Consider the following 26,766-nt stretch of genomic DNA (forward strand, 5'->3'; position numbering starts at 1 on the left):
TCTTAACCTGAAGCACCACTTTAGCTAATGGGGCCTCCTGCTGCCGCCGCGCCACCGGAGCCCAATTTCTGTTCTTATCCTGAAGCAAAGTTCTTAACCTGAGGCACTATTTCTGGGTTAGCGGAGTCTGTAACCTGAAGCGTATGTAACCTGAAGCATATGTAACCCGAGGTACCACTGTATGGCTCTTCCTCCTCTCCTTATAGCAACCCTGAGGTGACCAAGACGAGAGAAAGCCCAATTGGCCCAAGGTGACTCAGCAAGCTTCATGGCTGAGTGAGGATTTGAACCTGTGTCTCCTGGGTCCCAGTTTGAGACTCTTACAATTATACCATTAAACTCAATGCTATCTCTGTGCCCCAACCATCTTACTGACAAAGTTCATTTCCCCCCTCTGGATTAGAAAAGGGGAGGGGGGGAGAGAAAGTGATAAACAATTAGGTATAAAGTTGAATCGTTCTCAGAAGAATCTGCTCTGCTGTGTTGCTGTGTAAGTCAATCCCTTGGGTGTGCACTGGAAGGAGACAAGCTCAGAGCAGTGACTCAGACAGAGAGACAACCGGCAGCTTCTACCTAGGGCAGTCAGTTCTACTGTGCCTTAGCAATGGGAATGTATGAACAACTTAATCATGCCTGACTCCATAGAGAAATGGCCAAATTACCCATACCTCTTAAGGAAGGATGACTGGAAGTAGGCAAGGCTCAAGAAGTCCTTGGGGGAAGGGGTGTAGCTCAGTGGCAGAACATCTGCTTTGCATGCAGAAGGTCCTAGGTTCAAGCATCTCCAAGGAAGACCAGGAGATCCCTGTCTGAAGCCCCAGAGAGCTGCTGTCAGTTAGGGTAGACAGTTCTAAGCTGCATAGGAAATGGCCTGACTCTTAGGTAGGGCAACTTCCTGTGCTCCTAATTACTTCCTAATTAGTGTGCTTCTGTTAGATTACTGCAACATGTTATACATGGGGCTGCCTCTGAAGATGGTTTGGAAATTTCAGATGCTGAAGAATTCAATGGCCAGTTGTTCACTGGAGCGAGTCGGCTTGAGCATATATCACATTGACCCTGGCCCGTCTGCACTGGATGCCAATTTAGTTTCTGGTCCCAATTCAAAGTCCTGGTTTTGACCAATAAAGCCTTAAATAGCTCATGGTCACAATACCTCAAGGACTGCCTCTCCCCATATGAACTGACCCAGATCATCATCTGAGGCCCTTCTTCATGTGCTTCTTCTGCAAGAGGCCTGGAGGGTGGCAACACAAGAACGGGCCTTTTCTGCAGTGGCTCCCTGTTTGTGGAATGCTCTCCCCAGGGAAGCTCACCAGGCACCTTCATTACATATATTCAGGTGCTAGGTAAAAACATTTCTCTTTTCCCAGGCCTTTGGCTAATTAAATAATTTATGGCCTTTTGAACTATGTGGGTGGGGCGGGTATTGTTTCTGCTTGTAACTATGTGATGCATTTTTGTGTTTTTATATGGTAAACCTCCCTGTGTTCCTTGGATGACGGGCTGTAGAAAAATTCAATAAACAACAGCAATAACAACAATAAGAAAATAAATTCTGAGGACAGCCTGGCAGCCTTGAGGACCAAGATCATTCCTCCACCTTCACACAAAAACTGGGGTTATCAAATCCATGCCCAGTTATGGTTGCATGTAGTTGCCAATGCTATTGTGGGAGTACAAGAAGCAGGGGCCATTGATCTTAACTCCTTTTTTAAAATACGCAAAAACCAAGGAAGGACAACAGTAGTTAAAGGGTTTAGTTGGGTCAGGCTAAAGACCCATCTAGTCCAGCAACCTATTCGCAGAGTAGTTAACCAGGTGTCCTTATGGGAAACTTGCAAGCAGAACTTGATTGCAGAAGTGCTCTCCCCACTTGCGATTCCTAGCAACTGATATTCAGAATCATACTGCCTCCACCGGTGGAGCGGGAACAGCTAGTAACCATTGATAGCCTTACACCCTCCATCATCTCCTACCTCTCTTCCTCCAAACCTACCAATATTTTTAGAGTTCCAAAAAAAGCAATGCCAAAAACTCTCCTAGGGATGCTGTAAAAATGTGAATGGTGAAGGCAACGATAAAGGAGGGAGAGTGGGTGCCTGGTGATGGGAGTTTGCACCGAGCCCTTTCTTTTTGCTTGGGTAGTGGGCGAGAACCAAGATTCCTTAGCATACGTCAGTTACTGAACACTGCCATAAGCTTTACATGGGAGGGAAAAAATGTTAAGGACTGGAAATGGCACATAAAGCTTATCACTAGAAAATTTTAAATTGCCATAAAAATAATAGATGGCAGCAAGTTCCGTTTAACCTTCCAACAGCATTAAGTGCCTTCGTTTCAGAAAGTAAATCAGCCAGGGTGTGCAGGCAAGCTGTATTTCCTTAAATTAAAGAAATGAAAGTAAACCGTAGCAATAAAAAAGGGAGAAAGATTTCCCTTCAAAACAAACAAACAAACAAACAAACAAACAAACAAACAAACAATCAGCCTGAATGGAAAAGACGGTGCCAGGGATTGGAGACCTGCGAAAGGGTCTTTGTAAAGGGAGGAATGAAACTCACTCACTTGATTGCACCCCACCCCCACAATCCAGGAGCTAGAATCAGAAAACCGGTACTCAAATGTTTTTCAGATGTCAAGAGCAGACTCATGCTTTTAATGGAACACTCCTGAAATCTTTTGAGTAAGACGAACAGCGGCAATAAAGCCCAAGCACGAGTGCAGTGGGATGCATGCTTAAATATTCCACACTATGCTCAAAGAACACTCCCATTTGTTAAATCCTTCAAAAGGGCCGTCGCTTAGCCAAGGCCACCCGTATGCAAGGAGGACGTCTGCTTGGGTCGTGGGTGTTTGGGAGCTTGGCTGAAGCTAAAAGCATGTGATAGCGGAGGAAGGAGGGGAAACTTGTTTCCAATGAAATGGGAGGATCAGGCACCAGGTCCATGCTGAATCCACTTTTGGCTGCTTCCTCCAAGGTCAAGATCATGCCTGACCCTGTGACATAAAGTCTGAATACTCAGCAGAGTGCATCAGATAAATATTGGTCCTTTGCCAACTTGTCAGGTAGCAGGGGCCACCTGTTTCTGGTCCAAGTGTGCCAGCTGCTCACCCCTTCCCCCACATTTTCTTTTGAAAGAACCAGATGTAGTTTAACCAATAGCCTATCCATACCTAATGAAGTTCCCAGGTACTTGCAGTAGCTATCAGTGCCAACAACTACAACAAGCACACTGGACTACTAGGGTGCCGGTTTGCAGCCTTATCCTTACCTTGATTTTGGGGAAAGGAAAAAGCTGCTGACAAACCATTCAGACTCTGACAGCAGCTTGTAGTGTAGGGCAAGAGGGGGCTGGACGATGCTTTCTGCAGCTAGATGCTACAGCCTTTCAGAGGCTTTTGCATGCGGGGACAGGCTCTTACAGGAACCAGGTTTCAGTAAAGGAGTTTTGCAAGTTCTTGGCCTCAAAATGATTGGTATTTAAGGTCAGAGAACGAGAGAGAGAGAGAGAGAGAGAGAGAGAGAGAGAGAGAGAGAGAGAGAAAGAAAGAAAGAGAGAATGCATTCTTCAAATCAAGCTGGCTAAACCCTCTGGGTATATTTATGCTTTCCCTTGTAGCCTGTACCTTGACTTGCTTGTGTGTGCTGGAACTTCAGTAAGCATATTTCCATAGTAGGCCTGCCCTTGGCTTGTGGCACATGATGGCTGAAACTCCCCAGTGCTAGACTACGAGTACTCCATGACTACACAGCCTGAGTGCAAAACCATGGCCCTTGGCAACAAAGTGAGTCTTTGACCTTCCTATTGCTTTGCTTATGAAACAAGCACATTTCCAGCTTTTAACCCAGCAAAAGTGAGAGCAATGCTTGGATTCTCAGAAGCAAGAAAAGGAAGGTTGTGTGTAAGTGTGGTACTGAGAACCAGATGCTTGCCCGTTTGTTGAGGATGCTTCTTGCAAGTATTTATTCACCTGGGTCATAGCAAACTAGAACCTCCCAGAAAATGGACCCCTGACCCAACAACTAATTCTTTGGAAGCCACATACCTTCAGCACAATCTCGTTGACAGTAGCAGCATCAGACTCAAAGTAGAGATGTTTGTAGTCATGATTGCTTAGATATGCGAGTTTAAATATTGCATGGCCTGTTAAAGGAATTAGAGGGAGAAAGAAAAGAGAAAGGATTGACATGACAAAATGCAGTGTTCACAAAAGCCCATTCTGGAATAAATAAAACAGAATAAGTGTTTAACCTATTCCCCATCGCTACCTCCCTTGAATTAAAATTGGGGACACAATGAGAAAGGTGTTTCACTCATCACTGAAATGGAAGAAATTTAAAAGGGCATCATTTTGGCTGGCTTGTGCCCTGAACTGCTCAGAAGAATAAGAACTAGCTACCTTCTGAGGAGACTTCCCACTGTATCTCTGTCTGAATCCTTGTGTTCTTGGGTCGAAGAAGGCAAGTCAAGAAAAGCTGCACAGAGAGGCAGCAGGGAGCCTCCTTTGCAAGGCATAGAATTCTGCTGAGCATGACCAAATGATCCCACTGCACCTTACGTGTTTCTGACACCTGGTGGAGGCTGACTGGAAGGAGGCGAGGCTTGGGACTCAGGCAGTGACTCAGGAACCAGACTCTTCTGTGGGTAATCTTCTTTGGATTGGATTGGGAGCCTTTCGCTATTTAATTCATTTTCTTCTCTCGAGAAAACTGGCCCTTCTCTCCTGAGGCACACTTTGCGTGCTCCCCAGCAGCAGACAGTTTGGGAATGATTGTTCTGAAAACTTTCAGCAAAAGCTCGTGGGCATGACAGGAAGTGGAGAGGGAAGAGCACACAGATGGCGATCTTAGCATACCATCGGCAGAACAGACGGCAGGAGGGAGCCTGACAGCCTTCCCATGTCATTTCAATTTAAGGCGAGGGGTGGCTCACCAGAGAGGCTGAACTCCTATCAAGGAAAGTTCACTCCCTCCCCCTCTTCTCTCCCCCCCCCCCCCGTAGCTTCCCCTCCGGAGGGAAAAATGCAAATATCTGCCACATGGCTAGTTGGGTGCCAGCCGGTCCCTGGACTGGATTCCTGCTTAAGCACCCTAGTTAGGGAGAAAAAGGATATTGCAAATTGTTCCCAATGTATAATTGCCATTGCCTGTGGAGGAGAGGTGGGGGACTTAAAAGTAAAATAAAAACAAAAGGTTGATTTACTAAGGAATGATTGAAGGTGCAACAAAACAAAAGCAGCACCTCAATATATAAGCTCAGCTGCCATCAAAGGCTACTAGCTATGAGGCTTGGAGGTGATATTGCTTATGAATATCAGTTGCTGGAAACTGCAGATGGAGCAGGTGCTGCTAAGCTCAGGTCCTGCTTGTGGGTTTAAAAGGATGTATAAAGGTTCAATAAAGCAACTTGCCGATCAGAAGGTCAGCAGTTCGAATCCCTGCAACGGGGTGTGCTCCCGTTGTTCGGTCCCTGCTCCTGCCAACCTAGCAGTTTGAAAGCACGTCAAAGTGCAAGTAGATAAATAGGTACCGCTCCGGCGGGAAGGTAAACGGCGTTTCTGTGCGCTGCTCTGGTTCGCCAGAAGCGGCTTAGTCATGCTGGCCACATGACCCGGAAGCTGTACGTCGGCTCCCTCAGCCAGTAAAGCGAGATGAGCGCCGCAACCCCAGAGTCGTCCGCGACTGGAGCTAATGGTCAGGGGTACCTTTAATATTTAACAAGGAAAAATACGGCTTCTGTAACATATTTACTCCCCCCAACCCCAGATCTCAATCAGTAAAGTGCTCTGAATGCAATGCTGTTTGAAAAGGAAGAGGGAATCATGGAGGGCACCCTATCCCCTCCCCTTCCTCCTTTAGCCATGCCCCTTTGAGGAAATGAAACTTCAAAGTGTATTATTACTCTGGCTGCATCATGCCCTGAGAACAGCCTTCCCTGACCAGATGAGCTCCAAGATGGGTGCAGCCAGGACTTATGTTGGGAGGGGGACTTATGTTGGGAGGGGGGTAGGCCACTGGGTTTTTTTTTTGGGGGGAGAACCACAGTTAGCTATGTATTTTTATTGATTGGGGGGGGCAGCAGCCTCTCCCTGCTCCCCCGGCTATGCCCAGGCCCTCCAGAGGAGTTGGACTACAAGTCCCATCCGTGTTAGCCATTGAGAAGCAGCTGAATGATTCTTCCTTGATTAAGCACCTCAGGTGGCTAATCTTATGACTTTGCCTTCCAAAAATTGTGGGGGGGGGGGAGTGGCTTCGGTGATTCTGGCACAAGCAGTGCCCCACCCCCTGCAGCAGCAGCTGGTCTGTCATCGGGGCTAAGATACCCAATCTATGAACCAGGAACCTCTGCTATCAGCTTAGCTCACGTCTTTAGGGGAGTCGCTCTACAGAGCGCTCAGCCTGCCCTCCCCACCCAGGAAACCCAATCACAGTTGTACTGTGTTATTTTACATGTTGTTTTATGTTGGTGCTAGTAGGATGCTAAGTTATTAATCTAGGTTTTACTTCAGTTTCTAACACCGTCCACCTCACTCCCAAGTGGACTACAAAAACATTGTAATAAAACTCAGCAATATCTAGTTCAAATATAATACTGCATGAAATAAAGCTAGATGTGTTCTGTGCTAGCTTAAGTTTGGCTATGAACTCCCACCAAAAAGAAGATCCAAATGAATATGCTGAGGATCAGACTCTAGGGAGTTTCTAGGGAAAGGAAGTTTGCTTTAATATTCTCAGACAGTGTTTCCCAAAGTGGTACACATACCCATGGAGATATACAAAAGGGTTTAAAGGGGTACATGGAGAATATATGTGTGTGTGTGTGTGTGTGTGTGTGTGATGCATACAGCTATCTACCTATCTATTCATAAATAAAATTAGGGTTGCCATATTTCAAAAAGTGAAAATCCAGACACAAAAGTTGTTGAGCTTTCTTCTGTAAGGTTGTTGAAGTTTCTGAGCTAATTTTTAAAGGAAATTCGCCAAAGAATCAACACTTCCAACATGGGTTGCCACTTTTACTGGACATTTTTTTACTGATTTCCGGAAATTTTTGGACGCTGTTTTTGACAGATGAATCCTGGATATGTCTGGGAGATGCTGGACGTGTGGATAAAATAGTATTACTAAAGCTACCCCAAACATTAAGGGGTATGCCAGCAGTAATATTAAACTCTCAAAATGTGATTATTTTAAGTTTGGAAACACTGTGCCTGATAGCTGGTGGACTCCTCAAGCAGTGGCAGATGGGAGTGTGCAGTGAGTGGAGTGTGCAGTGAAAAGCTTATGCTCTGCTATTTTGGTGGGCACCGATTACACAAGAAGCTGCCTTGCACAGACTGTTGGTCCATCTAGCTCAGTATTGTCTACATTGTCAGCAACCTTTTTCAGCCATGGGCCGGTCCACCGTCCCTCAGACCATGTGATGGGCTGGACTATATTTTGGAAAAAAATATGAACAAATTCCTATGCCCTACAAATAACTCAGAGATGCATTTTAAATAAATGGACACATTCTACTCATGTAAAAATATGCTGATTCCCGGACCGTCCGTGGGCCAGATTGAGAAAGCAATTGGGCCGCATCCGGCCCCTGGGCCTTAGGTTGCCTATCCATGGTCTACATGCACTGTCAATGGCTCTTCAGGGATTCAGGCAGAAGTCTCTCCCAGCTCTACAAGGGAATGCCAAGGATTGTATTTGGGGCCTTCTGTGTGCAAAGCAGATGCTCTACCACCAAGCTACCATGGAAAAGGCTCTCCATCTCTGTTGTTGGGTAATCTCTAAGTATACTTTGCTCTGTTCCCTACATGGCTGCTCTGGATACACCTTACACAGATGTTCCACAGTCAGGCCCTACACAGGGTACTTGGTGCCCTTCATTCATATGAAAATTCATGCATTGGCAATTAAGATTTAATGTATTAGAGGTTGTTCTCTCCATTTTCATTTTAATGTGTTCAGTCCGAAGGTCCAACTTTAACTCGGATCTACAAAAATAACAGCATCATTTTAATGGAGATTTATCCACTTTTCCCGGAGGGGATCGGATTTGAAACCTTTTTTACTGTAGCTTAATTCTCCAGATCTCCCCAAATAAACTGATATATGGCCAGCAAACTGGAGACCTTCGTATTTCATCACAACACGTTAATTAAACACTGTTATTGCATGCTAATCAGGAATTATGAATTCTCCACTGGAAAAAAACACACCTGGTGGACGATCCAAAACCAAACTTTAAATCACAGAAGCAAAAGAGCAATCACATTGCATGAGAAGAGGCAGATATTTCTAAACTGGGAGTCTATAGGTGTGTGGTTATTTCTGTTGCTCCTTGTTGCAAGAAAACCAGTATTTGGCACTGTTGCTTGCTACTGGTGTGGGCAAAATGCACTAAGGGCAAGAGACCAAGACCTTCCAAAAGCAAGAGGTCTAAGAGGTACAGTCACCTATCCTCTCACACACAAACCTGCTCACCAAGTGAGATCAGATCCAGAGGCCCTTTTCCCAATGCTCCCTGCCTTCTGGGAATAAGATGAGGAACCTCAGCCCTGGGGGACAAATATAGTTCTGGACCTCAGAGAATAGAAGGGGAAGGGTGCTGCCGCCATGCACTGAGGAGGGACAAGAGGAACAGAGGCAGGCTGGAGAAGGGCCCTCTGCTGAGGGTGCTCCAGTGAAGCTCCTGCCTGGCTCCCTTGGCCCAAAAGTGCATGGGAGGGGGAAGCTGCCCTTCGTGGCCTTTGTGCTCAGGAACAGAGGTCAAGGGAGCCCAGGGACCCAGATGGGCGCAAGGGCAGCTCCGAGCTGCCACCCCAGCCCTGAAGGCCTTGCCTTGATGAGGGAGCCTGTCGTGCGCCCTCTTGGAAATATGCTCCCGGGGCCATGGCCACCTGGCGCTCCCCATTCTACACCTCGGCCTCCCCCCCCCCCCATTCAGCATGCAGACAGTACTGAGCTTTAAAGCCCTATACGGCCTAGAATCCTCGTACCTACGGGACCGCCTCTCCTGGTATGTCCCACAGAGGAACTTACGGTCTTCAAATAAAAACATCTTGAAGGTCCCAGGCCACAGAGAGGTTAGGCTGGCCTCAACCAGAGCCAGGGCTTTTACGGCTGTGGCTCCGACCTGGTGGAACACTCTGTCACAAGAGACTAGGGCGCTGCGGGACTTGACATCTTTCCGCAGGGCCTGCAAGACAGAGCTGTTCCACCAGGCCTTTGGCCAGGGCACAGCCTGACTCCCTCCTTTGGCAATCTTCACAGAATCTCTAGCCCAATGGTTGCCATCAACTTGATTTGAATTAATTTTATAATGAATGATTTTAGAATGTTGTACTATTTTATTGTTGTTAGCCGCCCTGAGCCCGGCTTCGGCTGGGGAGGGCGGGATATAAATAAAATTTATTATTATTATTATTATTATTATTATTAGATGGACCCTCAGTCTGGCTTGTTATAAGGCAGTTTCTTTTCCTATGTACCCCATATATACCCAGGTAAGAAGTCACAGCTCAGTGGTAGAGCATCTGTTTTGCTTGGGGAAGGTCTCAGGCTGAATCTCCAATGGCATTCAAGGTAGGTCTGAGAGAGACATCTGCCTGAAGCCCTGGATAGCCAGTCACGGTACTCAATGATGAGCTAGATGGACCTGTGTTCCGACTCCATACAAGGCTGCTTTCTGTGTTCCTATGTCTTAAGGGAGGGCTGTAGCTCAGTGGTAGAGCATCCATTTTGCATGCAGAAGACCCCAGGTTCAATACCCAATGACATCTCCAGGTACGCCCCAAACCTTGGAAAGCACCTGCCAATCAGTGTAGAGAACACTGAGCTAGATGGGCCAATGGTCTGACTCCATATAAAGCAGCTTCCTATGTTCCTAACTGGCACTTCCCAAAACAATCTAAAAACTGAAATGCTGCTATCCCTTGAAACCTGCACTTCTTCAAATTTTGCTATGTGGTTTCTCCAACCCCAGACAGTGCATAGTTTTTTCTTTTTCATCTAAGATAATTTATATACAGTGGTACCTCGGGTTAAGAACTTCATTCTGGAGGTTCGTTCTTAACCTGAAACTGTTCTTAACCTGAAGCACCACTTTAGCTAATGGGGCCTCCTGATGCTACCGCTCCACTGGAGCACGATTTCTGTTCTCATCCTGAAGCAAAGTTCTTAACCCGAGGTACTATTTCTGGGTTAGTGGAGCCTGTAACCTGAAGCATCTGTAACCCGAGGTACCATTGTACTGTTTACTTGACAGAAAGCATCTAGGCAGCTCACAGAGAACAAACTAAAATATTAATTTAAATGCCCATAAAATCCAATAAACAAACAAATAAACAAATTGGGTGTAAAATGTGTATATTAGTGTAAATAACATAGGGGGGGGGGAATTACATTAGGAAAAATGGCATACCAAAATGCAAAATGAAATCTAATCTGCAAAATTGTATATAGATACATGTACTGAAATGCTAACAATTTTTCCATGAAAACCTTTTCATCCAGACAAAATTCACAAGCTGATGCAGAAACACGGGAAACTGATTGGAAAAATAAAATGAGAAAGGGAGAGAAGCTGTGACTGACAAATATCCTCCCTCCCTAATGCCTGGTCTGTTCTCTTTGGCTCATTTAGAACTGCCTCCCCACCTCCAAAGTGAAAAGAGAGCTCAAATGACATTTTCCCCAACCTTGGAAGGTTTCACGGGGAAGGGGACAATTGGGTGCCAGATCCACCAGAGGATGCAGAGTGAAGGGAAGGCACCTGCAACCTAGGTCTACATCCATACTTTGTCCACCGTCTCCCTGCACTGTCTAAGGCAGTAATGCTTCTGAATAGGTGGCTGGAAACCACAGGAGGGGGGAGCTGCTGTTGTGCTCAGGTCTGCTTGAGGGCTTCCTATTAGGGCATCTGGTTGGCCACTGTGAGAGCAGGATGCTGGACTAGATGGGCCACTGGCCTGCTAACAGGCTCTTCCTATAGCCGTTACCATTCGGATGCCACCTCCCATCCCCAAATTATATGGACTACAGCTAATAAAAGTTGTAGTTTTAAACAGATGGAGGGAACCCATTTGGTGGAGGCTGGAACAAACAAACAAACAACAAAACAAACGAAACAAAACAAAACAAAACAAACAAACGAACAAACAAACACTAATAGTACATACTCAGGGTCAAACTAGATGTGATGCAAAACACGTTGCTTGTTGTGCCTCCTCCATCCTTCCTTTCTTCCCTCTTCCTTTCGTTCGTTCTGGGTGGAAACCGCAGTGAGGAAGCATCACCCATTGCGGCTGTTATTAAGGATGACAAAGCAACCACCACCAAGGGCCATATTTAGCATCATGCCTGTTAAGTTCAGCCCATGGACTGTGAGGGGTGCTGCAGGAACCCGCTGCGCCGCACTCCCTTGCGTGTTACAGGGGGAAATATCAGCCAAGCTGTCGCTGAAGGAACGCCTGTCTATCATTCTTGACCCTCCTGTCAAGAAACTCCCGAGGAGCTTCTGAAGAACCCTAGGGCTCCCCGCGGAAGGCAGTCTGGCTCTCCATCTGTGTGGTGGGAATAATTAAGACTCACCTCCCAGGAGGAAGAGGTGGCACAAAAATACAGGGTTTGAGAGACACAGTGCTTACCAAGGAACAGCAGCAACAGGCCTGGGAAGACCACATTTTGGGCTGAACGACAAGGCTCACATCCGCTTCACAGGCTCTGGCATTCCCTCCTTTTATTTAAAGAGATGCAAACTAGTTTTGCCAGTAGGGCAGTTTCGAGTGCTGCAGAGGTCAAGGAGGAAGGGGTGGTGGGGTGGCAGCAGCGATCCACGGGCCTGATTTGGCTCAGAGGGCTGGCAGTTGCTGACCCTTTGCATTACAGGCTTACTGTTTAGCACAGAGCCCCTGCAAGGCCTCTCACTGCTGGCCTCTCTCGCTTTTAAATCTGGTGATTTATCTCGTCTCTTCCGCTCTGGTATTTCACAGCTGACAGAAGCAGAACGCGGAACTTTATTTCAAATTCTTATTTTAGCTTTTTAAAGAGTCAGCCCTTTTCGGGGGCCATTACAGAGTCAGAGATGTCAATAATGCTTATGGCGGGGAGAGTAACAGGAGGCAGGGGTTTCAATCCATCATGGAAGATGCATCTTACTGGTGTGTGTGTGTGTGTGTGTGTGTGTACGCATGCACGCACACACAACCTTTTGTAGTAAGAGAGAGAACTATATTCCACAGCCAGGAACTTTGCTTTCCAAAATGGGATAAAAACTTTCCGTGGGCTGGGAGATACAGTTAGATTAGGAATCTCCAACCTGCGCATGCCGCATATTACTTGAGATAGTTGCTGAAGTCACTGCAAAGCTGGGACAGGGAAACCTTTTCAGCCTGAGGGCCACATTCCCCTCTGGGGGCCACATGGCAAGCAGGGCTAGAGCCAAAAATGGGCAGAGCAATAAATATACAGTTATACCTCGGGTTGTGAACGCTTCAGGTTGCGCATTTTCGTGTTACGGACCATGCCAAACCCGAAGTACTGGAATGGGTTACTTCTGGGTTTCGGTGCTCGCGCATGCGCAGAAACACTAAATCGCACTTTGTGCATAAGTGCCGAATCACGTCACACGCATGCGCGTGCTGCAGGTTGCAAACGTGCCTCCCACAGGGATCACGTTCACAGCACGAGGTATGACTGTAAATCTTACCTTTGTACAAGAGATTATTTCTATATAGAGCCACACAACCCTCTCTATCCTCTGCCCAGACAAGCAGAAGGCATTATCGGTCATCTTATTTTGAACCTATGGGCACTCTCCTTGTCCAATTAGATAAAACAAAATAAAATAAAAAATTCTTTCCAGTAGCACCTTAGAGACCAACTAAGTTTGTTATTGGTATGAGCTTTTGTGTTATTAGTATAAGTTTTCGTTTTTATTTTGTTTCGACTACAGCAGACCAACACGGCTACCTACCTGTAACTGTCCAATTAGATGGCACTGATGTTTTCTTTTTTGGGGAGGTGTTAAATTTTCTGCATGTTAATTTCAGTGAATGCTTCCTACTTCAGTTAAATTGTGGACTAGAAAACTGGAAGATCATTATTAGTTCTGATCATTGTCAAAATTATCTTGTCGCAACCCTGCTCCCCCCGCCCCCAAACCGACGGCTTATCAAAATATCCCCCTTGCTTTGAAAAAAGGGAGGAGACGGGCTGTGCTTCAGATTTATATGCCCCCCCAAATGATTTAGGAAACAAAAAGCCAGGGAGACTCGGGTGAGGGTTTTATGTCCCTCCATGCCCAAATTGTACACTGTTAACGGCGTGAAATATTTGTTCAGCAAAACGATCAAAGCGGCACTTTGCTCTGCTGCTAGTTGGGACAGATGCGAGTTTCTGGGTTGCGAGGGGCAAATTGATTTCCATTTCCAGGAGTGCTTAGAGAACGTGATATACGGCTCTGGAGCCACCTTCCAATAGAATGTCACCGTGGGTAATACAGAGATCGATGTGGATTTCAATTTATTTATTTTTTGCTCCCTGTGTGTAAGAATGAGATTATGGGGACTGCCAACAGCAAGGGTGTAGTGCTAACCACAGGAAGCAATATATACTAAGGAGAAGGGCCCATAGCTCAGGGGTAGAGAACCTGCTTTGCATGCAGAAGGTCCCAGGTTTCATCTCTGACATCTTTAGGTAGGGTCGGGAAAGACTCCTACCAATCAGCACAGAAGACGATACTGAACTAGACAGACCAATGGTCTGACTCTGTATAAGCCATTTTTCATATGCTCCTCTCTTTTCTTTTGAGAATGGACAATAGCTCAGTGGTCAGTCAGAGGATTTGCACGCAGAAGGTTGTAGGTTCAATCCCAACATCTCCAGGTGGGGCTGGGAATGACTCTAGTTCAAAACTCTGCAGAGCCACCGGTAGATGCATCATTGGTTTGACTCTGTATAAGGCAGTTCTTGCTGTCCTTTCAAACTCATTCACTCCTAACATGGCAGACACGGGTACCTTGCTGCCTTGGATGGGAAAGACAGGAATGCTCTACCTGGAGATGCTGGGGATTGAACCTGGGACCTTCTGCATGCAAGGTAGATGCTTTGTCACTGAGCTGTGGCCCTTACCTGGTGAAAAGGATTGACAGGGGGTTCAGCCCTGAGAGGAGGAGGGTTCTTCACATAATCCCACATGATTCAAAGTGGAATTCAATACCCACAGGATGTGACTCCATGGGGAGTCGGTTTTAACAAGAACTATTATGAATGATGATAATAATAATAATAACAACAACAACAACAACAACAACAACCACCACCACAACAACAACTGAATCATACAATTATAGAATTGTAGCGTTGGAAGGGATCCCGAGAGTCATCTAGTCCAAACCCCTGCAATGAAGAAATCTCAACTAAAGCATCCATGACAGATGGCTGTCCAACCTCTGCTTAGAAACCTCCAAGGAAGGAGAGTCCACCACCTTCCAAGGGAGACGTTCCACTGACAGCTCTTACTATCAGAAAGTTCTTCTTGATATTTAGTCGGAATCTTCTTTCTCGTAACTCAGTTTGGGTTCTACCCTCCAGAGCAGGAGAAAACAAGGTTGCTCAATCTTCCATGTGACAGCCCTTTAGATAGTTGAAGATGCCTATCCTATTTCCTCTCAGTCTCCTCTTATCCAGGCCAAATACAGTGGTACCTTGGGCTAAGTACTTAATTCGTTCTGGAGGTCCGTTCTTAACCTGAAACTGTTCTTAACCTGAAGCCCCACTTTCTTAACCTGAAGCACCAAGCCTCCTGCTGCCGCTGCGCAGCAGCTGCACAATTTCTGTTCTCATCCTGAAGCAAAGTTCTTAACCCGAGGTACTATTTATGGGTCAGCGGAGTCTGTAACCTGAAGCATATATAACCTGAAGCGTATGTAACCCGAGGTACCACTGTATACCCAACTCCCTCAATGGCTCCTCATAAGACTTGGTTTCCAGACTCTGGATAATCTTGGTCATTCTCCTTTGCACAAGTTCCAGATTGTCAATATCCTTTTTAAATTGTGCCCAGAACTAGACACAGTATTCCAGGTGGGGTCTGACCAAGGCAGAATAGAGTGGTACTATTACTTCCCTTGATCTGGACACTTTACTTCTGTTGATGCAGCCTAGAATAATATTAGATTTTTTTTTGTTTTTTTTTGCTGATGCATCACACTGTTGACTCATGTTAAACTCGTGGTTTGTGAAGACCCCTGGATCATTTTCACATGTTCTACTAGCAAGCACTAGTAGTCCGGAGTAGTTTGTCTTCCTTTGGTCGCCACCCTGCACTCAGCTCTCGCCTGTGGCTCCTAGCGGTCAGCATGCAACAGCAGCAACACCCTGGGAAATGGGTCTCAAACCTCTGGTGTGTTAGAGACTCCCCTGGCATGCGATGACAGGCTCAAGAGGATGGAGCAGTTGAGTGGGCCCAACAATAAAGAAGGTGGTTACTGCTTGTGCTGCAGAGGGAAATGAGGGGCAGATGGGCATGTCAACCCCAGAAAGTAGCCTATCTAGTAGAAGAAAAACTGATCCTAAACCTTCACTGCCTTTCAGCTATATTCATTTGTGAGAAAGTCTATGGAGGAAACTGTGGCAAGTTTTCGGACAGGATGAGTGACTTAAAGTGAGGAACCTCTATCATGCCCAAACACCACATAATAGTCCTGAAGGTTAGTCCTCAGGACATTGAGTCAGCTAACCCTCCCTTATTTTAATTACTTTTGAGATTGGGATGAATTACGACTGAGGTGATCTGTACTCCCAAAAAGTTGATATTTTTGTTGTGCTTTGGCATTCAGCTTTTTACACAGATACCACTCAGTATTTGGCTCTTTAACAGCTAAATTCTGTGATTTTAATAGCTGTTGTTCACCCCAATTCACCCCACCCCTGAAAGCCTTCGAAGACCACATCCTCACCAATAAATCTAAAGCACTCTTATACCACTTTAACAGTCATGGCTTCCTCCCCAAAGAATTATGGGATCTGTAGTTTGTTAAGGGTGCTGACCCCACAGGCCTAGAATTCTCAGCACCCCTAACAAATTGCAGCTCTCAGGATTCTCCAAGACCTTTAAAAAGGTATAAGAGTGCTTTACATGCATGGTGTGGATGTGACCTAAGTCAGGAGTCAACCTAAGACAAAAAAATGTATGCCTGCTTTTCATCCAGTGATATGAGATCAGAACCCAAGACTTCTCGCATCCAGGTGGCAAATAGTGCCCTCAAACAAGGAGGCCGGATCCTGCCTCTGCTACTCCTGACATCTGAAACGAGAAGCTTTTTGAGTTGTTGAGGCAGAGTCCTCTAGTGCCCAAACACCATTGGTTCTCATCCCTTTTAAGCTTACTCTCTGCAAGAAGGCCCCCCCCCCGCCCCCTTGTTTTGGAAGAGATGATAAATAAATCAAATTGCACTAAGCAGCCTTTCCACAGTTGCGATCGGGCTCCTTTGCCACGTCTGCACCTCATCAATCACGCCATTGTCTGCTTGAGAGCCGAGCCTTGTAAATGTCATATCCACTCAAGCCCAAGGAGAAGCGAATCCAAATGCAGCAAAGGAGTTTTAATTGGATAGTGTAATTAAACTGGGGAGGGGGAAGAAAGAAAGAGAGGGAGAAAGACCCAGCAGGCTGCCTTTGACAGGATAGATGAAGCCCCCCTTTTAATAGGGCTACAAACATATTTGTTAAAGAGGATGAGGCAATGAATGGTCTCTTCCTGATGGTGCTCTGGAGCACTCTGTGTGCATACACACACACACACAGAGAGAGAGAGAGAGAGAGAGAGAGAGAGAGAGAGAGAGAGAGAGGTCATTGCTGAATGGATGTGTCTAATAAGCTGGAGTCCTTCTGGGGTGTGTGAGAAGCTGACGGGCTCAAAAGCAATGGGGAAAGCCCATCTTTAGGAATGGAGAAAGTTGCTTCATACTAAATTGGGTCCTTAGTCCAACTAGCTCAGTACCGTTTGCACTTACTGACAACAGGTCTTTAAAATGGACTCATCAAAGAAAAGCCCTGGAATGGGTGACGGGAGACAAGAGTTTTGCCATGAAGCTCCTGCAGCATATGATGGCACCATGCCAAGGGATACCAGCAAACGTAGGAAGCTGCCTTCTACTGGATCAGACGACTGGGTCCATCTAGCTCAGCACTATCTACACTGACTGGCAGTGGCACTCCTGGTTTTCAGGCAGGGGGCACTCCCAGCCCTACCTGGAGATGCCGGGAATGAATGGTGGATCTTCTGCATGCAAAGCAGATGCTCTGCCACTGAGTTGCAGCCCGTCCCAACTTTGCCTGCATACCTCATCCACCATGCCAGTGTTGGCCTTGCTCTCAAGAGTAGTCAGTGGTGGAAGCTGGCCTTTCCCTGGGTCTAGACGGAGAAAGTGTTTTAAACAGAGGAAGGGGTGAATCAAAGGAAGACATGAAAGAGAAAAATTAAGAGCCTCTTGGGACTTAATTTTGCAGCCTCCATGCCAGTGCAATTTCAGAGTCTGGTTCTGGCCCAGAAGGAAGAGAGGGCTTTTGAACATCTCCACACCACGATTCAATAGCCACAGCTCACACATCTCTAGAACCACCAGTGTGTGTGGCTGGCATTCCACATGGAAGTAGAGTACTGTCAAGACACAGAATGTGCTTTCCTGACCCCATTTCAGTAACATTTTATCAGGAACCACACAATAGCTGCCATGCTGTGTCTATGACCATGCACTGATCACGCTTCTGTTGTGGTTGGTCCCCATCAACGCTATTAGGGTGGAAGGAGGGGAGCCCAACAGCAGATGGCGCCAGAGCCAATTACTTCTAATTTTGTTGACATCCTCCTCCAGGTTTGAGTTATAAAAAGGCATCACTGAGACCTTGACACTGCAATCCTATCCTCCACAGAAAGACATAATGGCAGCACACACGACTTCCCCGTTTTATCCTCACAACAAGCCTATGAGGTGGGTTAGGCTGAGAGATCGCAACTGGTGTAATGCTACTTGGTGAACTTTCTGGCTGAGCAGGGATTTGAATCTAGGTCTCCCCACTTCTATGCTAACACTATAAACACAGAGCCATGTCCTAGAGGGACATGAGCAACCACTTTGCTGAAGTTAAGCAGGCCCAAGTCTGGTCAGTTTCTGGATGGGAGACCACTTGGGAACCCCATTTGCTTATTTACTGATTTTTATTTCTGAATTTATAAACTGATCTGTGTTCAGAGGAAAACCCTAACAGAGTACAGAAACAGAACTTAAAATTAATGATATTGAAACAAGAATTAAAAACTGCTGGAATGAAACAGACTTAATTTGAGAAGGATTGGGGCAAAAGGAAGTTTTCAACAAATGTTGAAAATGCTTCTGTTCTTAGGGATGCAAATGTAGCAAAGCTTCCTATCACTGATACTCAAAGGTGGCTGAATGGAAATCCAATGAAGACACAACAAAAGCAATAAATGCAAAATGGCATCATTAAAATGTAATCTAAGAACCCAACCATCCTAATCAGGAACATAAAGCATTTAAGGAAGTCTAAAAAGGCCCCATTGACACAGACATCAAGTCTTAGGTACCTGATGAAAGGTGAGCAGAGAGGGAGCCAGATGGATGTCTCATGGGACCAACCATTCTCTGAATCAGGCTCCCCCAAGCTGGTGCCTTCCAGATGTTTTTGACTACCATGCCCATGCTGGATAGGGCTGATGGTGATTCAAAACATCTGGTGGACACTGGCTTGAGGAAAGCTCTTCAACATTCTGTGTCACAGGAGAAAAGGTCCTGTCTCTGGTGCTGACAACAGCAGAATTCTGATTAGGACCTCAGACATGGATCTCAAGACTCAGGCAACTTTATAAGCGAAGAGGCAGTGGCTGCGATGATGAGAAATTATCCATTTTTCTACTCTGTGCTTCCTCCCAAAGGAGCCCAGGGCGAATACATCAATTTCATTAAAAAGCATTCTAGAAACAATTAAAAACATTTTAAAAACAATTGAAAGCAATCACATTCTCTAAGCCAATGATTTAATGGTTGCCAGGAGCAGCATTTTTCAAAAGCCTGGACAAACAGGAATGTTTTTAAAATCTTCCTGAAAGCTGATAATGAGGGAAGCAGACAAACCTCACCATGGGAGGGGGCATTCCACAAATGGGGACCCACCATTGAGAAGGCTCGTTACAGGCCAGCATCACATGGGCAGCCCCTTGTGGTGGCACAACCAACATGGCCTTAACTGCTGACCTCAGGGTTCAAAATGTTGGGGAAGGTGCTCTTTTAGGTCCTTTGGTTCCAAACCATTTAAACTTTGTATGCTAGGACTAAAACCTTGAATTGGGCCCAGCAGTTCACTTGCAAGTCAGTGCAGCACTTTCAGGACCAGTGAAAACTTAAATAAATAAACAGATGCGCTCAGCAAACAAAACATCCTGTTGATTTCTGGGTCTGTGTCCTAACATAACCCCATTTGTAAACTCACAGGGGTGATGCTACTACACCCAATGTGTTCAGCCCAGGAAACGAAGACACCTTTGGCTGCAAATGCTTACCGCATCTCAAAAACAAAGGCTAAAACAAAACAACAGCATTTGGGGGCCTGTTAATTTGGCTATCACTTACAAGCCAGCCCGGATTGTGCTGGAGAAAGCTATTTTCGTGGAGATGCCAAATTCGACGGGAAAAAGGACTGACTCGTGTAGCAACATCAATCAAAACGTCGGCCCTCTTGGCAGCCCTCGACAGTGAGGAGGGTTCAAAGGTTGTGGGATAAAGGAAAAGGGAGGAGGGGGGGTGGCAGCATAGGAGGAAGCTGTGCTCTGGTTCAGCTCTAATATGCCCTAGCTGGAAGTATTGTGCAGAGGTACCTACCACCCCTCTGCTGTATTAGGCAGCTTTCATTAATCTTCTCGCCATCTTCCTTAACTAGCCATGCAGAACCGCTCGATAGCAAGACACATAATGGGAAGGCCCCTGTGCCTATTACCAGGTTAACATTCTGTTAAGCCCCAGCACAACAATGGAACAGGAATCGAAAGGGAATCTTAAAACCGTGAGCCACAATCCAGGCAATTAAATTACAACTTGGGAGCCACCAGTGTACATGTGTGGGGCCCACAGAGGGGTGTGTGTGTGTGTGTGTGTGTGTGTGTGTGTGTGTGGAGTAGGGCCGCTGGGGAGAACGGAAAGTATTGCTGCCAGAGAATGACGAAATTCCATTTAGATAGAAATTATTCTATTAATGGGGATGGGGCCGTAGCTCAGTGGCAGAGCATTGTATGCAGAAGGTCCCAAGTTCAATCCCCAAAGGCACCTCCAAGTAGAGCTGGGAGAGGCTCCCTGCTTGAAACCCAGGCAAGCTGTCAATCAGTGCCAATGCAGAACTAGATGGATCAATGGGTTTGACTCAGTACAATGCAGTACTTGTACTGTTTAATTCAGCCCCTGTATTCAGAACCAGAAGGGCCGAAGTATTCCTTTCTTTTCAAGTGAACAGCAACAGCAGTGCATTTGCTTTCCATGGGGACGGTCTCGGGTTCAAGCCCTGGCACCTCCAGGTTGGGCTGAGAAAGGCCTGCTGCCTGAGACTCTGGAGAGCTGCTGCTACGTCAGCATAGACAGTGCTTGGCTAGAAGGATCAATGGGTGTGACTCAGTAGAAAGAAGTTTCCTATGCTCCTAATAAGTGAATTTAGTAAAACAATGGGGAGGAAAATGGTTGACATGGATTGGGTTTTTAATGCTCTTGCCACCAAGCTCAATGCTTGGCAACCACACCACTGGCTTCTGAGGTTGGTGGGTGGCACTACCGTGTGGTTGCCACATGTTAGAAGGCTGGGAGAAGCTAATGCAGGAGAATTATCTTTATTGTGTATCATTCTCAAATGCCTAAAATGTTTTAAGTGCTATACAGAAGATAAATAGACAATCCCTGCCTGCAGGCTTGCAGCCCTTCCAGATAACCTGTTTATGGAGCCTTCATCCTGTTTTGTTTGCATAAAGCTTATACAGAGGTTAGATTACACCCGGTCTTTACTGAGCATTCATCCTGATTTGCCTTCAGGATGTTTACATGTCTTCCCATTCACCCCACATTTTCCAAAACTAAAAAAAGTCTGGTATTTTTGCGCTAAGGTGCAAAAGTGGAGGGCTTTAATCCATTTTAAATGCACAAATCTAAAGTTCTGGTATGCAAGCTGTCACTCCAGAAAAGTACCAATTGTCTGCAATCTCAGAGACATGACACACACAAAAAAGGGACGTGGAGGAATGAGGTAAACAATCTTGAGCATTAATCCTTAAAGTAATATAGTTGTTCTCAGAATTCTCAGCAGGGGTGCCAACTTGAATAAAATATTGGGGTGGGGTTCCAGGTAAGCCCCACCCCATCACACCCCATTTGAATGATAGTGCCCATCAACTTTGGGAGGGCAGCCCCCTCAAACATTTTAGGGGGTGGGGAGCTAAGGGACCTTGGCCCCGGGAGTTGGCTTCTATGATTCCCAGCTTGAATGGAAACAGCTTGAGGAGGGGCCAAATGGTAGCTGGTCTCTCAGCTTAGCCAATGGGAGAGGGCCTTGCTCTCCTGCTTCTACCTCTGCTGCAGCTGAATGATATAGGAGGGCCCTCATCCCTGGGAGTTGTAGCCCAATAGCACCTGGAGGCTCTGCCTCCATTCTGGCTGGGTGCTTGGCCCAATGTAGTAAGGCTCTTGTGGTGCTCCAGGTTTGAAAGGAAACAGATCTGGAGGCCAAACCCTCATGAATGAGTCAACAAAGCAAGTCACTCATTTGAACACTTGGTCAAAATGGCTGCCCTGCAGAAACTCTGCTAATCTGGTTGCCTCAATTTTTCAGCAGCACAACATGGCTATAAGCCACAAGGACTATGTTCTCCCTTCACAGTCAGAGGCAGTATCCCTCTATATACCAACTGCTGAACATCACAGGGAGGAAGGGTGTTGTGGGATTGGACTCTGATTGGCCACTGCAAGAACAAGATTACAGACTAGATGGGCTGATCCATCAGGGAACTTCTGATGTTCTTAAGTTAACATCCACACAGCCTTCATTGGTCATGTTCCACCCACAAGAGGTTTTTTTTGTGGAGCAGGCAATGGCTTGAGGAACTGACTCCCGACCTGTCTTCTCCTCAAACAATGTAAAGAGACATTAAGAGAATCAGATTTCCTTTAAATTACACTATTGCCAAAGGACATAATTGTATTAAGCTTATTACGTTGCTTCCTTTAGACTTTATATTATGTACGCTTAATTGAGATACAGGGCTCTTTTTTGGCAATAAAAATGGTAGCTCCTTTATTAAGACTTAAATCTTCCTCGTTAACGACAGGACGCTTCCCCTCAAGATTCAAAACCTGCAAAATCTTTTGTGATAATCAGATGGTGGTTGATTTAAACAAGCACTTTATAGATATGGTGTTTTGCAAGATTCTAATGGGCTTGGGGTTTTACAAGCACCTCTCCCAGTGTTTGAGTTCAAGCAGCTGGATTTATATGGCAAATAAAGATTCAGAACCTTGAGCCAGCCTAGCATAAGAGGCAGAAATATTCCCAAAGGCCAATTAGGAGCAGAAACAACTCTGACACAGCCCTGTGCATCAGGCCATCTTTAAGGTGCCAAATTATTCCAGCAGGCAACAATCCTATCCTGGGTCCCATGGAAATCTGAGGGCTGACTGCATCAGGAGAAGCTTGGAGCGTTGGAGCTGGAAAACCAAAGGGAACATCCTAGACGGATGGGGAGGTGCAGTTGGAATCCCAAGAAGTGTGTGATTCTGGGGAGGGGTTCTACTCTGAGTAGGGCTGAGTGTTGGATACAGCCCTATGTCCACAGACACCCACATTTAAGAGATGTTTCTGAAGGGTATTCTCTGGTGATCAGGGTAGAGGGAGGAAAGAGGTTTATGTTATTGAAATCAGAAGTTGACGCCTTTGGAGAGGGAGTCTCTTTATAACAAAAGAGCAAAGGCGTCTTTGTACAGTGGAAGTGCAGGACCATCCGTTTGTGACACGTTCCAGTGCACCTCGGAAAGAGTAGATGGAGGATGGCTGTGTTACAAGAGATAAAAACATGGAAACAAAATATATTGCAGAACTCAAAAACCGTTATCTCCCCCTCAGCCTCGCTCCCTCTGCCATAATTCATTTCAAGGAAGCCCCAGGAATAATTTTTGATGTAAACTCTGCAACAAACATATATCACATTGCTGATAGGATCACAGGCAAACCTAGGGCTATGAAGAAAGCATCATTCCTTCATCCACCCAAATAAGTGTTATAAGTGTTACTTCCCCTCTTTAAAGGTTCAAAAGGGACTCATTGAAGAAAAAGCCCCAGAATGGGTGACAAAGAACCTGTTTTGCTGTGAACCTCCTGCAAGGCATGATGAGACAATGCCAGGGAATGTCAGCAAACAGATGACTTCCAATGGGTCAGACAATTGGGTCCACCTAGTTCAGCAGTGTCTACACTGACTGGCAGCAGCTCTCCAGGATTTCAGGGAAAGGGCACTCCCAGACCCACTGGAGAAGCTAGGGATTGGACCTGGGACCTTCAGCATGGAAAACAGAGTATCTGGTAATCTACTGAGTTACAACTCTTTGCAGGAACACAATAAGTTGCCTTATACTGAAGCAAATCATCACTCCATCAAAGACAATATAGTGGTACCTCGGGTTAAGTACTTAATTTGTTCCGGAGGTCCGTTCTTAACCTGAAACTGTTCTTAACCTGAAGCACCACTTTAGCTAACAGGGCCTCCTGCTGCCGCTGCGCCACCGGAGCACGATTTCTGTTCTCATCCTGAAGCAAAGTTCTTAACCTGAGGTACTATTTCTGGGTTAGTAGAGTCTGTAACCTGAAGCGTATGTAACCTGAAGCGTATGTAACCCGAGGTACCACTGTATTGTCTACACTGTATGGCAGAGTTTCCCCAGGATTTCTGACAGCGGTTTTGCCCTGGACATTAAACCAGGGATGTTCCACATGGTAAGCACGTGCTCCATCACTGAACTCATCCTTTCCTCATGCAAAAAGTTTTTAAAATCTTTTTTCATTATTTTAAAACCATAAATATCTATTTTTGATACATTACTTGTAGTTAATTTTTTAAAAGTTATACAAAATTTAAAAACTACAGTGCTATCAAACAGTATACATAAACCATGTGCAGTTATAGATCACTGTTGAATGAAAGCATAAATATATTTTGAGGTGTACCTAAAGAGAAATTAAAACTGAATGGATTCACCTCCAGGCTGAATTTCCTAAGGCGCAAAATGCATCTTTCCTCAACTCAAGCTGCTATTCTTCTGGGCAAGGATTCTCGACTTAAATTGCTCCAGGAGTTTGAAAAGGACGCTCTTTTCCCATCTGTGTGGGGAACGATGTACAGTGCAGTTAAGACCAAAGTTCCTTTCAAGCCATGTGCAACCTCCATATGCCGCTTAAAGGTCCCCAGAGATCCTTCTGACATTACAAAAAGGCGAATGAGCCAAAGTGGTCTAGCTAGGGACCGGGTCCTGGACCCCAAGGATGCAGGATTGGCTAGATCCTGAATAATTATGTTGCACAAAAGTTTGATTGTGGAGGGTGACCTGGTTGTTGCTTAGAAAAGAGCCTCAAGATTGTAGGGAAGACAACATGGGTGGGATTCAAATAGCTGCAAGCTTCACTCCCGTTCCCTGAGAGCTTTAGGCACAGGAAACCAGGAAAGTGGAATTTAGGGGTCTGTGCACTGTAATGCTTGGGAGCGTGAGGGGGGGCCTTCTGGATCTTGACTCAGTCACTTTCTCTCATTATTTATGTATTGCAGCTTCACTTAGGGAACAATCCCCAGTAACTATTAAATTTTTTTTTGTTTATTTAGGGCATTTGTACCCTGCTCTTCAGGCAAAAAGGTTCCTAGAAAGATGTATAGTCAAAAGAAGACAGTCCCTACCCATAGGTTTACAATCTAAAGAAGGGAAAAAAGTCTAACGCATGTCAAAATGGAACAATGTATGTCAAAATAACTATTTAAACTGTGAACTATAACAAAAAAAATCACATGTTCAAATCCTGTGTGTGTTTATGTGTGTGATTATCCCACTTCCCCCAATAATAATCAAATCAAATCATGAGAAAATAACTGTTTGGTCATGCACATTTCATACAAAGTTGTATTTGTATTTATCCCTCAAGCTTCTATTCCAGGGGCACAGGTGCTCCATAAAAAAATAGAAAAAGCCCTGCTGAAAGAGATGCAAAGGTCCACCCAGCCCAGCATCCCAGCTCCCAGCTCCCAGCCAGTCAAATGTTTCCAGTCAGGCCACCCTCTGCTTTTTAAAAAGCCGTCTAAATCTGGGACTGTGTGGTCCCATTTTATAGGACTGAATTCCATAGCGCAATTCTGTATTCTATGAAGAAGTACTTTCTCCCTGTTGGATCTAGGATTTATCTAATTAAGAAAGGAGGCATAAAATCCCATCCTGTTTCACTGGATGAGACCTTGATCTATTTCATATTATTGACGGGGAGATAATAATTTACTGGTCCACTTTCTCTGCCCTATGCATGTTACTATAGACCTCTATTCTCTCCCCATTTAGTGATCCTTTTTTCCTAAACCGTGGGTTACTTAACTTTTTGAGCTAGTGGGCACACTGGAATTTTGAGGAAGTGCTATAGGCACCAGTTGCAAAATGGCTGCTGTGTGTGTGTGTGAGAGAGGGGTGGTGGTGGGGAGAGACGTAACACAAAATGGCTGCCATTGGGGCACATAGAAGAGGCTGAGCCAGAGTGAACAGGAACAGAGCAGAAAGAGCGAACAACATCTCACTGTGAATATCTGCTGGGATTTTTACTGAGACTTTTTGTGGGTGCCACAAGAGGCAGTAGCTGCACACTGGTGCCCACGGGTACTGTGTTGGCAATACCTGTCTAAATTAACTTGACTGGGCACACTGGGGTTGGGATTTTTTAGGTTAGTATCTTCTGCCTTCAACTGCACAATAACATAAGGGTGCTGGCACAGAACAGCAACTGAGTCCACTGGAGAAATGAATTCTTACCCTGCCTGCCTGCACAAACCAACTGTAAGGGCAGGAATCAGTTTGTTGGCATCGTGAGACACCTGCCATCATCCATACTCTGCTGATCGTTAAGGTCTTTGGCCCTGCTGCCATTGCTGCCTGCTTACCCACTCTAACCATCTGACCCAAAGGGAGAAGGCTTGTAGGTATCAGGCCCTCAACTTAGTGGTCTAATGCCACAGGGGCAGGAATGCTTCTGAATACCAGTTACTGAAAACCACAGGAGGGGAGTGTATTCTTGTGCTTAGGTCCTGTTTGTGGGCTTCCCCTTGAGGAATCTAGCTGGACAGATCCTGGACTGGAAGGGCCATTGATCTGATCCAGCAACCAGGCTCTGCTTATGTTCTTATACCCAAGCTGTATTGTTTCAGTTGTGAAACATACAATTAACATTTGCCATCACCATCATCATCATCATATCCTGAACATGTCCAGTTTCACATTTTGAATTCACTTTAAATCAGAACACATGATTACAGAAATGAAATGAGTTTTGCTTCTGCTGCTAAATGCAGTGTTCCTTTGCAGCTGCATATTTACCGTATTTTTCGCTCTATAAGATGCACCAGACCACAAGACGCACCTAGTTTTTGGAGGAGGAAAACAAGAAAAAAAAAATTCTGAATCTCAGAAGCCAGAACAGCA

The 26,766-nt window shown here is 45.6% G+C and overlaps 1 protein-coding gene across 18 annotated transcripts in view; it reads right to left on the minus strand.

Moving 5' to 3' along the window:
• MAPKAP1 (MAPK associated protein 1) overlaps positions 1-26,766 on the minus strand; it is a 180,867-nt gene that overhangs the window by 2,471 nt on the left and 151,630 nt on the right. For 5 of the 18 annotated variants that reach the window (XM_083597007.1, XM_083597004.1, XM_083597005.1 and 2 more), the window contains 2 exons: positions 11,179-11,304; positions 4,051-4,148 (listed from right to left, as the gene is read on the minus strand). In XM_083597007.1, coding sequence (XP_083453133.1) covers positions 4,051-4,148; positions 11,179-11,304 — 224 coding nt within the window. Of the gene's footprint in view, positions 1-4,050; positions 4,149-5,534; positions 5,710-11,178; positions 11,305-24,299; positions 24,422-24,896; positions 26,742-26,766 lie in introns of those variants that run through there. The other 13 variants (XR_014543994.1, XR_014543995.1, XR_014543998.1 and 10 more) reach the window with 8 other exon arrangements.

This window comes from Podarcis filfolensis (genome assembly GCF_964270895.1).
Source record: "Podarcis filfolensis genome assembly, chromosome: Z".
NCBI lineage: Eukaryota > Metazoa > Chordata > Lepidosauria > Squamata > Lacertidae > Podarcis > Podarcis filfolensis.